The 19,119-nt window shown below is 34.8% G+C and overlaps 1 protein-coding gene across 1 annotated transcript in view; it reads left to right on the forward strand.

Moving 5' to 3' along the window:
* Positions 1 to 19,119, forward strand: part of PRMT3 (protein arginine methyltransferase 3) — a 144,936-nt gene that overhangs the window by 71,037 nt on the left and 54,780 nt on the right. Inside the window, exons 11-12 of the mRNA XM_058688458.1 lie at positions 4,888 to 4,966; positions 18,507 to 18,694. Coding sequence (XP_058544441.1) covers positions 4,888 to 4,966; positions 18,507 to 18,694 — 267 coding nt within the window. The remainder of the gene's footprint in view (positions 1 to 4,887; positions 4,967 to 18,506; positions 18,695 to 19,119) is intronic.

Here is a 19,119-nt window from a genome sequence, read left to right on the forward strand (position 1 = left end):
GCGCCTGGGTGGCTCAGTTGGTTAAGCGTCCGACTTCGGCTCAGGTCATGTTCTCACAGTTCATGGGTTCGAGCCCTGCATTGGGCTCTATGCTGACAGCTGGAGCCTGGAGCCTGCTTCAGATTCTGTGCCTCCTTCTCTCTCCCTGCCCTGCTCACTCTCGATTTCTCTCTCTCAAAAATAAAACAGATATCTAGATAGATAGATAGATAGATAGATAGATAGATAGATAGATAGATAGAGTTCTTGCACCTCTTGGAGCTTACATTTTAATTTTAGTCAGAAGTTAAACACAAAAATACGCAACATTTTAATTCATGAGTGCCACAATGAAATACCAAGTAGGGTAAAGAGATAGAGCTCAGAGGAGGAAAAAGATGATATTTTACGTGGAGATATCAGGAAAAACCTTTCTGAGGAGGTAATACTTGAGCAGAAATCTGACTACTAAGTGAAATGAATGGCCAGTAAAATGGCCAGTCTCCATTGAGTAGCATATTTAGGAGGTACGTTAAATATGAAGAAATGTATAATCTATTGTTGGTTCGAAGGAATACTTTTCTGTTAATTTACTAGTTCAGCTGTTCTTTAACTTAAGGTTTATAAGCTATTTAGACAGAATAGAAGCCTCATCATATACTTACATAAGCAATACCTTGATGCTGAAGTGAAAAACATATCAGAAATAGATTCAGAATACCATTTTTAATTGTATACCAATGAAGAGAGAAAAAGATAAAAATGGGAACAATGAAAGAAGAAAGACTTGGTTTAGCCTTCTGCTTCTAGCCATTTTAGCCCAGTTCTACCACATGGTAGCTGACTCCACATAGTGCCTTCTGCCAAACTAAAGAATCATGTGATACATCCTTTTATAGGTTTTATGTGTTAACCCTTTGCCAAACACTGTGCTAAATCCTTTACCTGTATCAACAAAAGCGTTTCATCATCTGCTTTCAGAAATTCTCGGACCTAATAATGATGACTGTCTGAAAAAATGGGAAGGAAAAGCATGGCTTCTAAAAAAGGATATTTTTACTGCCAAGAATGATTGTCTTGTTTCTTTTGTTTGTTTGCGCTTGAGTTTAGCAACAGTAGGAATTGAATCTTAAAGCCAGTGTTTTATAAGGGGAGCTAAAATTTGAATGGTATTATTCATCTGATCATATGACTTAAATCGTTTAACCTGTCTAGTACTGATTTCTATAATGTGAAAATTAGGTTATTTGAATAGTTAGAACTTTTGAAACTATCTCTTACTGTTTGATCAGAATTTTAAGCTTAGCTAAGGTAATCATTACAGGGTATGTGGAAAAATGCTTATTGATGTTTGTTATTTTATTTATTTATTTTTTTACTGTTTATTTATTTTTGAGAGAGAGAGACAGAGACAGAGCACAAGCAGGGGAGGGGGAGGGAGAGAGGGAGACAAAGAACCCAAAGCAGGCTCCAGGCTCTGAGCTGTCAGCACAGAGCCTGACACAGGGCTAAAACCCAGCCGAAGTCAAACAGTTAACCAACTGAGCCACCCAGGCACCCCATATTATTATTATTTTTAATGTTTATTTATTTTGAGAGACAGAAGCGGGGGGAGGGGAAGCAGAGAGGGAATCCCAAGCAGGCTCTGTGCTGTCAGTGCAGAGTCCAACTCAGGCTCAATCTCATGAACTGTGAGATCATGACCTGAGCCGGAATCAAGAGTTGGATACTTAACTGACTAAGCCACCCGGGCGCCCCTAATGTTTGTTATTTTCAATAGAAGAAGACATATGGGAGAGTCATAAGTATAAATACCAAAGTTTGAAGTATTAAATAAAACTGTTTTGTTTTTGTTTTTGTTTTTGCCTAGGGGAAAAAAAATCCCTGTGATTATCTTTGTGAGAAGAATCTTAAAGTAGGAATTCCATGGCACTAATTTGGTGAATGTGGCCAAATTATTTTTATTGGGTTTTAAAATTCTGTTTCTTAATTGTATAGAAATTTAGAGCATTTTTTTTTTTTTTTTGTATGTGCACAGATATGCATAGTCTAGCCTGGTCTGAGAAAAGAAATGATACAAGATCTCTGAAATGATTCATAGATCCCTGAAAAAGCAAAGACAGGAATTTCAGTTCTGACTCATGGATAGTAATATAGGACCATTGAATAAACATATGATTCTGAGCAGACTGATAAGCCTTTATTCTCTAATTTATTAAACATAATTTTAGGGGCGCTGGGTGTCTCAGTCTGTTGTGTGTCCGACTCTTGGTTTTAGTTCAGGTCATGATCTCATAGTTTGTGAGGTCAAGCCCCACGTCGGGCTCTGCACTGACAGCACGGAACCTGTTTGGAATTCTCTGTCTCCCTCTCTTTCTGCCCCTCCCCTGCGCGCACACGCTCTCTCTGTCTGGCTCAAAAATAAATTTTAAAAAACCCATAATTTAAAAAAATTGATTAGCTTTTACAAATATATTCTTAAATAGCTCTTAATTTTTTAGCTAAATAAATAAGATTTATTTTTCCAACCTTTTACATGTATTAACATTTAATCCCCACAGGAGCCAATGTAAAGTAGAATACCATAGTTGTCACTTTACAGATGAAGAAACTGAGACACAATGATGTTAATTTAACTTGTCCAAGGTCACATGGAGAAAAGAATTTCTCTGGGATTTAAATCCTGAGGTGTACCCTCTTTGCCACTACATTATTGGTATTGACTGCAGCACCAGTATAAAATATGCTGCAATTTAATCTCTGGTGGATGGCTAATAATAACTTTGTCATAAATGCAGTAAATAAGCATGTTGTTAGAAGGAGCTACTTTCAGTTACTGATGGAGAAGACTTTTGGTTTGTTTGTAGTACATGGAATTAAGACAGAGTTTGGACATAGGGAAGTAAAGTACTTAGATTTTGCCAACCAGTTCGAAAGTAAATACTAGAAACGGTTTGACACACTGCCAAATCAATGACAAACTAATTTTTTTTGCCCCCTTCCAAAAAAGACTAGACTATAATGAATAATTTTTGCCAATATGTGAATTTATTTTATTTATTTTAATGTTTTAATATGCAATAATCTTACAAATACGGACAATTTTTCACCTAACCTATTAACATGTTTTACCAGCTGATCTTTTTCCCATAAGGTAAATAGAAGACTTCTTTTTTAATAATTCCTTGGCATAAATTATAATTTGCTTTAATCAACAGTTGAGTGCTTATTTATAAGCATTTGTGTGCATTGATCTGCATGAATTATGTTAGATTGATAAAGATTTCTTAGTTGACTTCCAAAAGTTCCCTGTTCTTTGAGTACACAGATGATATTAATAGGGAACTAACTTGTAACAGTCAGACGTATTACTGAAATACTCTAGCCAGAAGAACAGTTTTCACCAAGTCCTTAATTTTCCTAACGTTAACACATTAATAAAAGAGCTTTGTTGCTTAGTCTTTTTTTTGTAGGCAAGCATTTTCTTCTCAGTGAATTGGTGTGTTGCTGGGAGTGGGTAAACATCAATGTAGAGTTGCTGGTGTCAGTTTAATTAGGTTGTTTTAAGTGATTCAGGCTTGAGAGCTATATTTTCTATAGGTTTAAATGTGCTGTTTATTAATCTTTTGTGAAGATTATCCATCCCAGGTGTGCAGGTTTTTCTTGTTCTCGAGACCCCTTTAAAAAGTCTTTGCTCATGTGGTTAAAGAATATTGTATTTATCCTGTCAGTTATTTGTGCACAGAACAAATGAAGTAAGAGCAGTTTTGATTTAGAATGCTGTCATTAGGGCAGAATTCTGTTGTTTCACTCTAAGCAGTAATAAAGTGTTTTATGTGCTAAGCACTGTGCTGAGCCCTTGACTGTCCCTGCTGCCCCGGGGTAGTGGGGGGGGGGGGGTGGGGGGGCGGTGGCCTCTAGAAGGAGAAGGACTGACTCAAGCTGACATCTGCCCTTCACTCATGATACCAGTAGTGGTAAATTTTCTTTTCACCTGTACTGAAATTGTCCTTTCATAGCAGAGGCATTACTGGTCTCTAAAATCTGGAGTACTCCAGAGCTGTAGTCCATGAACATAGAACAACACTAGTTGTGCAAGGTGTTGATAGGTGTAATACGTGAAAAAAAAAAAGAGGTTTGTAGTCAAAAAGTGGGTAACACATGGTTAAGGTATGTTCAACAAATTTCTTTAACAGTTTCCAGAACTATTGAAGCATCTGTGTTTCTTAAAGATTCCCTCCCTTCCTTTTTTTTTTTTTTTAAACAAAAGAGAAAGTCACTGGACAGGAAGCTCTTTGGAAAATGGTGTTTTAGACTAGGATTTCTTAACCTTAGCCCTATCGACTTTTGGGGTTGGACAGTGTGTTGTGAGGTCTTCCTGTGCATGTTGTAGCCTGTTTGTCAGCATCTCTTGGCTTTACCTATTAGATGCCAGTAGCATCCTACCTTCCCCCGACCCCGCCAAGTTGTGACAATCAAAAATGGCACTAGACGTTGCCAGATGTCCTGCAGGGGGGGTGGGGGGGGGGGAGACGGGGACAAAATTTAGTTGAGAATCACTGTCTAGATTATTAATATTGCAATACTCCAAGGGGAGTTAGAGGGTATTTTAACAATTTCTGTCTCAGACTTTCCTTTTAATGAGGAAGAAATAGTCTAGAAAGTAGAAGCACAGATAAAGAAGGTTCAGTACATTCAACCATAATAAACTTTCTGTGTCCACGTTATAATTACTTGGAGAATTTAATGCAAAAAGTAATTTCAAACTTTGCAGAAAAGTATATGGCAGAGGCAAAAAAACATGCCTTTTATAAAAAGAGTAGCCCAGATATTTAAAATGTTCTACATATGAAGATATTGATTGTGCATTAATAAAATCCTTTTTTGTTTTTCATGTTTTTTATGCAGGGCTATTTTCTTCTTTTTGAGTCTATGTTAGATTCTGTCCTTTATGCAAAGAACAAATACTTGGCAAAAGGAGGATCGGGTGAGTATAAAATTCTAGTTTTAATAATGTAATTTTAGTCTGGCAGAACCAAGTGAGCCTTTGGATTTCAAATAAACTATGCATGACGGAGAAAGTTCCCAATAGAAATGAAAGATGTTTCAATTAGCTGAAGCTTGAAGACAGTCGTTTACTGTTGATAGTAGAACATTATAGAAGATATGCAGGACTCTAAGTTAATGGTATTCTCAAGAATGCTTTTTCAAAAAATACTAAGGACTAGACTTAGAAGCTATTTGATAATTGAAATCAAAATCTAACAAACTCCTTTTGATTCTTAATCCTTATGACATTTAGTTGTTGTTTTTTTTCCAATAGAGTATTTCATACTAGGTTGGAAATTACACACTTTACTGGCAAATTTTCCATGACTTCACTAAATATATAAACCTTTCATCTCTGTGTTTTAATGAGAACATTTAAAAACCGACTGGTTTCTAAGTTTTTAAAGTGTAGCATATCCAAACAGTATTTTTATACTGTATATATTAGATTTTTTATCAGTATTTTTATTGGATCCCAATAAATTTGGAAAGCTTTCTTATATTAATTCTGTATACACAAAGTGAAATTGTGTTTTTATAAGCCTTCTGCTATGAACAGTTATATACAAACAGTCCCTTTCAGAGCAGGGATTATGTTTTGTTCATATTTGATTCTTCAACGAGCTCCACAGCTCCTGGAACGTAGATGGAGCATCATGTAAGTTTATTGAATCAAATCATTAAAACTGAATTGAATAGCATCTGTCTCCCTTTATTCACCTCTCCCTGCACCTTCACTTTCTCCAAAGTGTCAATATCATCAAATGGTTTCCACAGTCAGAGTACAGTTGATAAAATTGTTATATAAAAGTAGATGAGGGGCGCCTGGGTGGCGCATTCGGTTAAGCGTCCGACTTCAGCCAGGTCACGATCTCGCGGTCTGTGAGTTCGAGCCCCGCGTCAGGCTCTGGGCTGATGGCTCGGAGCCTGGAGCCTGTTTCCGATTCTGTGTCTCCCTCTCTCTCTGCCCCTCCCCCATTCATGCTCTGTCTCTCTCTGTCCCAAAAATAAATAAAAAAAATAAATAAAAGTAGATGAAAATGAGACATTTTGAACTAGTGACATAAAGCACTTAATCATACTTATGCCTCCTGCCCATCCATATTCTATGAAGTCACTTTGGCGATTATGATATAGTAAAAATCAGTGAGACCAAAACATAAAGCACAGAAAATTCTCCAGCACAATAGAATTCTTTTATAATAGCTTTTAAATGGATTGCCTTTCTTTTTCAAAATGCTCTCATTTATTTTATCACTATATTTTCTGCAAGCATTTCAAGATGTGTTCCTGATCTCTGCCATGAATCTGTCTAGAATTTTTAGATATACTTTACCCTACAAAAATTAGCTATATCTGATATATTCTATAATTTCAGTGGCTTTTTTAAAAATGACTATTATACCTAATGACTGAAACTAATATTATCTACCATTTGTGGATTGTCTACCAGCTGCCAAATACTATACTTTTTTTTATATTATTACACATGTAATCCTCACAACAGCCAAAAGTGTCCTAGAGGATACATACTAAGTGGTCAAGCCTTGACTTTTTTTTTTAAATCGCGATCTGTCAATTCCAATATTCATGTTCTTTTCAGCATCCCTTTTTATTTCCCTGTTAAAATGCACTTTATTAAATCTGATTCTCGTTTTGATGTTCTAGGGAAGATTCAGTTTCCATACCTCCCTGAATGGTATTCATTGATCTTGCTGAAGGACTGACAGCAATTTAATACATTTAAATTGACTTCTTGGTGAAATTCATTAAGAACTTACAGCATGAATATAATGAGGTTATAGTTGAGGAAACAATAGCAGAGTATTTCCCACCATCAGGAATGAAGTGAAGGCTCCTAACTCTAGTTCTTTTTGTATTTTTATATAGCTAATATTAACATTGAGGTAATCTGGAGGCATATTGAAGACAGATCAGCATTCAACTGCCTAGGCAGTGCTAGTGAATGTTGCTTGTTAACAGAATTAAGAGAAAAGAAGGAAAAGTCAGAAATGAGTAACATGAGGTAGCCTTTTTAGCGTGTTTTGTGTTTGAGTGTGCCTTCCTGAATATCACCAGTCATGTATTGTGCTTGTTCTTCTGTTGCAAGGAAAGTTTTCTTTATGTTTTTCTGAAGGAACGATTTACTAAGCAATTAGTAGTGCAAAGACTTTGGAAAGAGTTATTGAATTATGAGAGAGGGAAAATATTAAAATTTCATATAAGCATAAAGGATCCACGGTTTATTTTTACATGACTTTAGGTTCAGTGTATGTCTCACTATATATATAATGGTATGGAGTATAAAACACAGTCAGCCAGTAGTGAGTATTTATTCTCCCTGTTATTGCCATTGACAAGCAAATTCTGTAGTACTTTGGAGGTATTCATTTACTGCTATTGCTATTAATAAAAATAGTTTTATAAAGTTAATGAAAATGGGTTTACTAAAGACTACTTCTGTTTTTAGCTAAGATTTGGTAAGCACGAGTTGTATGTCAGAAATTGTAGTGTTTTACATTCAACCAACTTATAGATGAAGAGGAAAACTTAAAAAGATGATTTATTATCAGAGGGAAGGAAGATACATTAAATAGGTAACGGGTATTAAGGAGGACATTTGTGATGAGCACCAGGTGTTTTATATAAGTGGTGAATCACCAAATTCTATACCTGAAACTAATATTGCATTGTATGTTAACTAGCTGGAATTTAAATAAAAACTTGGGGGGGGGGAGAAAAAGATTTGCTGTGACCAATGCATATTTTTACAATTAGAATTAAGACAAAAACAAATGTGTGTTTTAGGATAACTACAAAGACTGTAAATATTTTATACTCTAACAATGTCAAATGCTGCATCTTACAAAAATTGGAAAGAGAATGCAGAAGGCAGGTGGGAGGAAGTGTACATACTTGAGTTGCTTTATCTCTGATAGGAATTCATTGAATCTCATTTAAAGCTGACAAATCAAGTAATAGAATTATAAGCATATTTAGCACTACAAAGTTAATGTTAAAATAATGCTATTGATTAAAATTTACCATTGAGGTTTGTGACCATAGATTCTGTCTATATCTTGATTGTGGTGGTGACTGTATTTATCAAATCACGTAGAACTATACACCAAAAATGCCAAAAAAGAGTGAGTTTTATTACTGCATGTGAATTATACCTTAATAAAAGTGATGTTTAACAAGAAAAAAGTGAAGTGGCATTTCCCACCTTCAGGTCAATTGAATTATGACATGTTTTGATTTCTAACTTTTCAAAAAAACGTATTAAAGCTGTGTACTAACTCTGTGCCCAACTCTGTATTTGCTGTTAGTATTATCAATACATCTCTCTTTTAATTAAAAAAAAAATTTATAATGAAAAACAAGGAAGGGGAGGAATAAAGAAATATACTAATTTTATGATTACTCATGATAGGAGATTAAATAGTGTTGAAAATAGAGAACAAAATGTATTTTATAATGTAATTACAAAGTTAGCTACTACTAAAACAAAAACACAGAAGTTCTTAAATAGAAGAACTAATACTTAGGAAGAAGTCAAAAAGACCATGTAGTCAACTACTTAAAAACAAAACAAAACAAAAACTAAAGATACAGAAAAGATAACATAAAATGGTGGAGTATGAACAACAACAACAAAAAATGTCCTATCAATAAATGTAAATTAGGGTTAAACTGACCTATTCAAAGAAAAAAAACTTCAGATTGGATCACCAGAAAAACAAACAAACAAACAAACAAAAAAAACCCTAATTCTGTATGCTTTGTAGAGTCACACTTAAAACAAGATCATTTGGAAAAGTTAAAAGGATGAAAAAAGATATTCAGTGAGCAAATCCCTCCAAAATGAAAGTAGCAGTCACGGTATTGATACCAGACAACAGGAACTGGAACAAAATATTATATAATCAATCATATGAATAAAGCTTAGAGCTAAGGCATAAAATCATGCCCCTATTCATAGATACTAAAAAGGTTTTTGACAAAATACAGTTTACGTTCTTGTCTTTTTTATGAGAAAATAAGAATAGTTGGACCCTAGCTTACATGATAAAGTAGATTGTTTCAACTGAAAGCCTGCATCATGTTTAATGGGGAGATACTAAAAACATTTGCCCTATAGTCAAAACAAGATTTGGATGGCCACTATTATACCATTTACTTAATATTATACCATTACTTAGTATTTTATCAGAGGTACTAGTCGGTGCTATTAGAAAAGAGAAAGAACATAGAAGATAAATAAAAAGGGAGATAAAACTAACATTATTTGTAGATTCTATGATTCAAAGTAGGCACCTCAAGTGAATCAACTGAAAAATGATAGCAATAAAAATTTAGTACATTATTGAGTTACAAAATAACAATTAGAAATAAGCAAAATTTATATGCAAACAGCATTACTACTAAAGGACAGAAAGAAGATAAATAAATGGAAAGATAGACCATATTCTTGGAAGGAGAGAACAAGTGCCATAAAGATATCAGTTTTCCCAAAACTAATTTAAAAGTGTAATCCAAAAACATTGACATTTGTTGAAGACAGATAATAAGTACATGAGAGTTAATTATGCTTTTTCTATTTTGTCTGTATTCGATATTTTTTATAGGATAAATTTTATAAAATGGTAATTCCAACATACAGGGTTTTTTTTCTTTTTTAATTAGGCTTTTTAAACTTTTTAATGGCAAGAAAACTGAGATAGAAGGGTACCAGACTAGCAGACTAGTGCTACCAAATATAAAACATATTACAAAGCCTCAATAATTAAAACAATGTTTATTTCATTCTTTTTTTTTTAATGTTTATTTTTGAGACAGAGAGAGACAGAGCATGAATGGGGGAGGGGCAGAGAGAGAGGGAGACACAGAATCGGAAGCAGGCTCCAGGCTCTGAGCCATCAGCCCAGAGCCTGACGCGGGGCTCGAACTCACGAACCGTGAGATCATGACCTGAGCTGAAGTCGGACGCTCAACTGACTGAGCCACCCAGGCGCCCCTTATTTCATTCTTGAATGGACAGATAAGTTGAACAGAATTGAGAATCCTGGTATAAATCCAGCAATATATGGCATCTCATATAATTAAGGAAATAGTTTACTGTAGTAAATTATGTTGAGAGAGTTGGGTAGCCCTCTGTGTTAAAAAAAAAAAAATAAGAAAAAATGAAAAAGTAATGTTTAATCCACACAATTAATTATAAAGTAATAAATCTACACAAAAAGTCACACACTGTAAATATTAAATGAGTCAAGGTTAAGTGCAAAAAAGAAAGGATAAAAATACTAGGAGACATAGGCATATTATTTCTTTATAAACTTGGGGAGAGAGGCTTTCTAAATAAGAACTTCACTCAGATGCGTGTATTGAAAGAGAAATTGATAAATTTGGCTATATCTAAATAAATAAATTTCTAAGTGGCAGCATATGCCATATGGAAAGTTACAAAAGAAGGTACAAACTGAAAAAATTGGTCTGACCACAGACTGGATAGAAAGTTGGGCAGGGACACATGGGTGGCTCATTTGGTTAAGCATCCAACTTTGGCTCAGGTCATGATCTTGCGGTTCGTGGGTTCAAGAAGCTCAGAGCCTGGAGCGTGCTTTGGATTCTGTTTCTTCCTCTCTCTGCCCCTCTCCCGCTCATGCTCTGTCTCTGTCTCTGTCTCTCAAAACATGAATAAACATTAAAAAAAAAAAGTTGGGCAAAGAATTGAATGGCAGCTCCCAGAAAAGGAAATACAGTTGACTCCTTTAAACATGTGCTCAGTCTCTTGTCATATTAAGAAAAATATCCAATATAAGAAATCTTTGTCTTTTTGCATAGAATATTCCTGTGTTTTTCTTGAAGTTACAACTTTTCACGTTTAGGTCTATGATTCATTTCAAAATAATCTTTCTGTATGGTACACAGTAAGGATGGATGTTAATATTTTCTAGTCATTTCTTTGTTGAAATGACTATCCTTTCCCATAAGTTGCTTAGCATCTTTGTAGAAAATTAATTGGCCATATATATGTGGATATGTTTTTGTATTCTTTTCATTTAATCTTAAGTCTCTCTTTCCACCAATTAGCATGCTGTCTTAATTACTGTAATTTGTTTTGGCAATGTGGTAGAGTGTGTGTGTGTGTGTGTGTGTGTGTGTGTGTGTGTGTGTGTGTGTTTAAAAAATTTTATTTTATTTTTAATATATATTTTTAGAGTTTTTATTTATTTTGAGAGAGAGACAGACAGACAGAGACAGAGAGAGCGAGCTGGGGAAGGGCAGAGAGAGAGGGAGAGAGAGAATCCCAGGAAGGCTCCATGCTGTCAGCACAGAGCCTAACACAGGGCTCAAGCTCACAAACCATGAGTGAGATCATGACCTGAACTGAAACTAAGTGTCGGACGCTTAACCAACTGCACCACTGCACCACCCAGGCTCCCCTAAAACTAAATTTTAGAATCTTATCAATTTGAATCTGTCAGTCTGTCAATTTTAAAGAGATTGCTAGCATTGTGGTAGGATTGGCTTAAATGAATAGATCAACTTGAGAATAATCAGCATCTTAACAGTGTTGAATCTTTGAAACCATAAACACAATATACCTTTTGTTTCTTCTAAGTCTTTAATTTCTCTTGGCAATATTTTCTAATTTGCAATATAGAGATCTTGCACATCTTCTGTTAAGTTTATTCTTAGGTATTTAAAATTTTTTGTCATTCTTACAAGTGGAAATTTTTAAAATTTCATTTTTCAGTTGGCTACCGCAAGTATAAAAATACAATTGACTTTCGTTTATTAACCTTGTATCCTATGACCTTGCTAAGTTTACATGATAGTTCTAGTAGTTGTTTAATAAATTCCTTAAGTTTTTCTATGTGACCATTCATGTTGTTTGCAAGTAGAGACAGTTTTTTACTTCTACCATTCCATACTTTCTACCTTAAATTTGGGGGGCAGGGTGGGGTGCCATAACTCTTTGAATAAAATAGGAAACAAGTTTATTGAGATATAAATAAATAAATAATCTGAAAGTTTGATTAAGATTGGAATATTTACCTATTTTCAAAGAACCTCCCCACACAGTATCTACTAATTACAAAAAGCGTAAATTTCAGCCCAGAAGCCTACCAGTCTCCACCTTCACCATTAATCAGGGTTGACATTCTCAGGAATGGGTCAGACTAAAATTGTGGTCTGATAGGAGCACATAGAAATAATTCATTTCTTTGAAACTTCCTCAAAACTGGTAATAGTTTTGTAAAATCATAATTGTTGCATAGAAATGTTAGGGGCTCATCAAAGGAGATATCTTCTTCCATATTACTAGAAAAAATGTTTTCATTTCCTTTTATTACAAGCAAAATGAAAGATTTTTCCCCCTCACAGGACTAAATTCACATTTCTTATGGGGTTCTTCAGAATATACATCTTTGAGTTGTAATTATCAACATTAGGGAGTTGAGGATTGCACAGTACAATGCACAATTACTAAGGCAGCCAGTTCCAAACTCACTGTTTTCTCTTCTTGACAGACCATCACCGTCACTGGGGTCTTTTTGTTAAAAATATGGATGTTCAGGCCCCACATCCAGATGCTTTTGAACCAAAAAGTAGGAGGAAAGTCTTGTTTTAAAAATTTATTTAAAATATACATTTTCCTTTCTATCAATCAAAGGTATTGTTGGAAGAAATAGAAATCTACCCTGGCTATTCAACAGAGAAGGAAGGACTTTATTAAAAGGATAGGTAGGGTAGGTTACTAAGTTTTTATGAGAACTAGAAAACCAGGCTGGAAGGTTATGCAGCCAGGAGTAATGTCCAAAATTATGTTACAGGACTGGTTTAGAAGTGATACCACTACCCTGATACTGGGCACTAGCTGAAATATTACATTGCTGATCTTACCAACAGAAGGCATTGCTGCCTCTGAAAAGTAGCCAGAACTTTAGGTGCTTATCATTAGTGGACGTAGGTCATGTGTGCATGCCTAACCTGCAAGGGAGAGAGGGAAAGCAAGCTTCTGTCGTTTTCAGCTTCTGTAGGGTAAAGCTGGCCCTGCCCTGTAATAGAGAATTTCACAAATAGTTTACAAGGGGGCAGCAAAATAGAGTGGCAGATACATAAATATATATTGGTCCACAATAGATCTGTCTTGAAGGTTTTGCATTGGAATTTGCATTGGAAACCTAACCTATGCTAATAAGAAATTAAGAAATTGCTTCTGTTACAAAGTCCGGATTTGCTGCTTTATCTTCCTTATATTTCCTTCTGTATGTGGAAAGCTGAACTGTACAGCTTATTCATTGTTCCCTCATTTCTACTTGTTTGCTTTCCTTTTTAGTGTTTCTTTTTGCCCCATGATCTCCTTCCTTAACTCAGCTCGAATAAGTAAAGCTGAACGTTTCCGTTTTCTTCACTTTGCCCTGAAATTTTATTAATCTCCAATCTTTCTCAACTCCTTTCTCCTTCCTCTTTCCCTTCCAACTAGTACCCATTTACCTAAGGAAAATAGGGTTCCTCTTTCCCTTTCTTCCATTTGAAAAGCATAAAATGTAGCATCATGCATAATGGAAAGCATATAGATCTTGCAGTTAGACCATAAATTGACCCACCTTTGTCAGATGACTTGTTATCTAGCTGATTAAGACCAGTAATTTTGGCAAATTACTTTACCCCTTGGAACTTTACTTTTCTTATCTGTAAAATGAAGATTATGATCTAGCTTTAAAGAATCAGACAAAAGTCTAAATGAGATGCTTCAAATGAAGTAGTTGCTCAATAAAGGTGAATTCTCCTGAGTTACATCTGGTAAACTGTAGATTTATAGTAAAATGAGCTATAGCTAGTAAAATGAAGTTAGTGTTAGGTTTATACCTTATAAAAGTTTCAAAATGAATTTGGGCATCATACTATTGAGACTTGATTTTCACATAGCTTATCTCAGCATAATCAGCCACTGACCATGGTTCATAGTGTTTGGAGGTTTCCTTTAGTATTTCCATAATACACTACTTCCTCCTCTTCAGATCTGTGTTTTTCACATTTGTTACTTTTCTTTTGTCCAGTGATACTACAGTAGTACCGTTTTCTACTTTTTTCAGTACATAATTTTTCAATGCATATTGCAGCTACATTTTAGCCTAGCTAAGCTAGGATGTAGATATCCATATTATATAAATTAGAAATTTATTTCTAAGCTTATTCAACTCCAGGATATTTGGTCATTTAGTAACTTAGTAGTATACGTCCCTTGATGGATATCAATCATTTTGTCATTGACCATTAGTTTACTAAAATCTTTCTCCATGTTGTTGATGTATATTGTGAAAAGAATAGTTTATTTTTGACTTATTATTCTTCTAAACCTTTTTACTCTCTGGTTTTAATATATATGCAGTGATGCCAGTGCTTACTAGGAATTGTTTCTTTACGCATCTCAGTCTTATCCTTTAGTGTCCCAAAGTTTTTGAGGCATTTCTAAGGGATAAAGGATTTCCTATCTTTATCTGTTCACCATGTGAGCTGTTCTAGTGACAAATGAATTCTGGGCAGTGAATCGAGAAGGACACAGATGTCAAAGCCATGAATTTATAAATGGTCTGGTAAGAGGGTGCTTTGTCCAATCAGCACTTTGTTAATTTCACCTACAAGAAGGAGTAATTATTCAATTATGCTTCTATCTGACAAAAATCAAATGACAAATGGGTCAGGATGTGAAGGTAAAGGGTTAGTCAGGATTCTGGCAGGTGGCCCAAAATTTTAGACAGCTGTGAGGAGGTGGATATGGAACTAGATTGACCTATAACATTGATTACAGGTCCTTTATGAATATTCATAGCTCTTACTAACAAAGATTAAAAATAATTTCATTTCCAAATGCTAACAAATACAAAAAACATTTTTTCTGTACCTTTGTGAAATATAATTAGCTTGAAAAATATACCTCAATACTAGAAAAAGTAAAATCATATTTCTCTTTACTTCTTCTTAGTACCAAAATATTTTGTAAACATTTGGAAGTTTATTGGGGTAAATTCTAGTTTTTCCTTATGAAAAAGTTATCCTTACTTCTGAGTAGTATTGCTAGTATATCCTATTGCTTGATACAGAGCCTGAGGTCAGCAAACTTTTCTACAAAAGGCCAGATAATATATTTTCAGCTTTGTAAGCCATACAGTCACTGTCTCAACTACTCAACTTTGCTACTAGAACACAGTGTAGCCATAGACCATAGGGCATTAAATGAGGGTGGCACTATTCCATTAAACTGTTTACAAAAACAGCCAAGGGGTTGAATTTGACCCATGAGCCACAATTTGCCAGCCTTGATATAGAGACTTACGATATTTTAAATTTTTTCACTAAGATTTTAATAATATCTGAAATAGAAGAACTCTGTGGGCTGTAGTAAGTAATTTGAATGTCTGTGCACTGCACGACTCCAAAGGCTATTCAGTTTCCCATAGACTATAGTGTGAATGACACTCCCTGAAGGTTTACAATATGGTGGCCCTGATAATGACCTCCCTCATCCATTTCTCCCACGTCTATATCAGTGGTATCCATATCTGGCCTGCTGCCTGTTTTTGTAGATAAAGTTTTATTGGAACATAGCCAAGCTCGTTTATTTACATATTATCTGGGGCTGCTTTCACAGTATAGCAGTAGAGATGAATAGTTTCAACAAAGACCATATGGCCCACAGAACCTGAAATAGTTACTTTATAGAAAATGTTTGCTGATCCCTGATCTGTGCCCTTATTATATTCCTCTTTAAGTATAAAATTACAGGGCAAAATGTGGGAAACTTGTATGACTGTCATATTGAGTCCACCACAGGACATCTAAAGAAGTTGCCAAATATCTAAAGTTGCTGTAAAATTTGAACTCTTCATTGTTTCTCATATAAGGACCTGGTTTGAGAAAGTAAACATACTTCACGTAGCTGATAGTCTTACTGGGTCAGCATATTCAACAAAAAGTCAGATTCTTTGAAGAATTTGTATTATCAGGAATTTAAACCCAGTCAAGAGGCTCACCATGTCTGTGAAGGAGGAGAGTAGAAGTAACTCACCTTACATGGCAGTCAGCTCGAGCCCAGTCAGCTGTCACATCTAACTCCCATGCCCCCTTGCGGATGACTTGAGAAACTTCGCAGTGACATAGCACCAAGTATTTTGTCTGGATGTCTCACGTCAGGCTTGAAAGGAGCAGTTGCTTTGATGCCAACAGATCTTATCATGGGCTTTATTTGGAAGATAATTTAATGCTGCTGTCATTGAATAATAAATTCCTAAGTCTGTGGATAGAAACAAAATTTAGGGGAAGGGAAGGGTTATTTCTCTGCTGTTTAAATCCGAAGGCTGGTTAATAATCATGAAATTATTTTTGTGCATTTCTTTGGTACATACGTACTTGCTTTCAGTTTATTGATATAAGAAAATTTGATTTATATTTTAATTCATGAATCCCCTGAATCTTACTTGAAGGACAAAGTTAACTTTGTTATTTACTTACCAGAGAAAAAATCAAATCAATATTATTTTTTAAATTTGGTGTTATACAGACTTTTTAACTCTTGGAATAGAGTTTCTTCCTGAATTACTCTCTTCCCTCCCCTCTCTTAACACTTACTCTCTTGGTTTTCTTCCTACTTCAGTGGCCCCAGCTTCTCAGCTGTTTATTACCAGTCTCCTTTGCTTCTATACGTACCTTAAATTCTGGTATGTATTATGTACTCTCCCTAGATGACCTCATGAGCTCGCATAACTTACACTTCGCTTTATATGATGATGGTCCCAAATTTATATCTTGAACCCAGATCATCTCTTGAATTTCAGGCCCATCTATTCAATTGCTTATTGGATACTTTTACCCATTTGTCCCATAGCGTTGGACTTTCATATTCCTCTTGAATCTGACCTTATTTATTCACTAATGTAATGGTTACTACTACAATCTGCCCAGCTGCTAAAACTAAAAACCTGTGAGCTCTTCTTCCTAAATATCCCTTGAATATGCAATTGATCCCTTGAACAATGTTGGAGTGAGGGGCATTAACTGCCCCACCCCCTGTGTAGTCAAAAATCTGTGTAACTTTTGACTCCCCCAGAACTTAACTATTCATAGCCTACTGTTGATGGAAGCCTTGCCAATAATATAGTCGATTAACATGTGTTTTGTGTGATATGTGTATTATATACTGTATTCTTACAATAAAATAAGCTAGAGAAAAGAAAATGTTATTAATAAAATCATAAGAAAGAGAAAACACATTTACACTACAATACTGTATTTATCAAAAAAAAACAGATCCACTGTGGAAGTGGATCCACGCAGTTCAAACCCTTGTTGTTCAAGGGTCAGCTCTATGTATCTACCCCTTTCCATTCCCACAGTTGTCACTCTACTTCAGATCGCCTGGGCTATTACAACTATCTCTTATTCTGTCTCTGTCTTAATCTTGCACCTCCATTCATTCCCCACATTATATTCCATCTGGCTTTTCCAAAACCAACATCTGCTCAAGTTGCTACCCTATGTAAAATTTTTCACAGGCTTGTCATTATTCTTAGGATAAAATCCATTTTACTAACAAGGTTTATCCAGCCATGTTTTCTTTGCTCCCTTGTTATCTTTGTAGCCTTATATCTCTTTCTCTTAAACTAGAGCATATATTAATTGTGACCCTATATGCACACTGCTTGCTCTACCTAGAACACTGCTTCCCACCCCCACTCCTAACTTATGTGGTTTTCAGTTCTTATTTTACATAATATCCCTGCACCCCTGCGATAGCCAAATATGAATTAACTATTTTTGCTGTGAGCTTCCCAGTACCTTATATTTCCCCTTTCTTAGTATTTATTACATCATGAATAATTGTCCATTTATTTATCAAAATTGTCTAAATATAAGTTTCTTGATAGTAGGGACATGGACATGGATCCACAGTCTATAAATTAGAATAACTTATCTGGCACATTCTTGATGCTCATAAATATTTCCTTTTTTAATAAATAAGAGAGGTTAATATAAACTGGTCTTCTGTACAACTGTCAAATTCCATCATAATGTTTTTTACATGTCCCATATATTTTTAAATGATGTCTCTGTATGTTTCAGAGTAATGTATAAAGATTTAGTATCTTTTTAAAGTAGGCATATTGTAAGTTTAATGTTAATAAATTTGTTCTTTTCATGTTTATTTAATTCTGCCATCTTGTTTTAATTATTGTAATAGGAACCTTATTTTAATTTTGCCATTACCATAACAGAATTTTTTTTTTTAGAGATTACAAGATGGAACTTGGTTCTTTTCCCTGATCTACACCTATGTTAGTACCCCACCGCTAGTAATCAATTGCTAATAATTCATACTGATGATTTTGGTGTTTATACTTAGCCTTTTAAAGTATATCTTGCCATAAAGGGAGATAATGGTAAATTGTTGGGTATTTTATCTGTTACAGTGTACCCTGATATTTGCACTATTAGCCTTGTGGCAGTAAGTGATATGAATAAACATGCTGACAGAATTGCTTTCTGGGATAATGTTTATGGCTTCAACATGTCCTGTATGAAGAAAGCAGTTATTCCAGAAGCTGTCGTGGAAGTTTTAGATCCAATGACTATTATTTCCGATGCTTGTAGTATTAAGGTAGGTGTTTTTACCAATTTTATTTTAACAGACTTGCCGTTTTTATTAGTTTCCATTTATGAGTTCAGTATTCGAAATTAATATATTGATATTATGTTTGGACCTTAAAAACTATGATTATTCTTCCTATATTAATCAGTCTAATGTACCTTGAGGTTATAATATTTACCAGTTGATTATATCAGCCTTTGGCATCACTTCTATTTGTATTGAAATTCCTTATACTGAGGGGCTTACAGACAAAAAGTCATTTCTGCTTCATTACCACCTCCCTGGCCTTATTCTGGTTTCTCATTTACAGCCAGATTATTCATTCATATCATATATTCTATACAGTTTTAACTTCCCACATTCACGTTTCTTCCACTTTTTCAGATTAAGTAATAACAGTGAATTTGCCTATGAAACTAAAGTCCAACTGTCTT

Source organism: Neofelis nebulosa, chromosome 10 (genome assembly GCF_028018385.1).
Source record: "Neofelis nebulosa isolate mNeoNeb1 chromosome 10, mNeoNeb1.pri, whole genome shotgun sequence".
Lineage (NCBI taxonomy): Eukaryota > Metazoa > Chordata > Mammalia > Carnivora > Felidae > Neofelis > Neofelis nebulosa.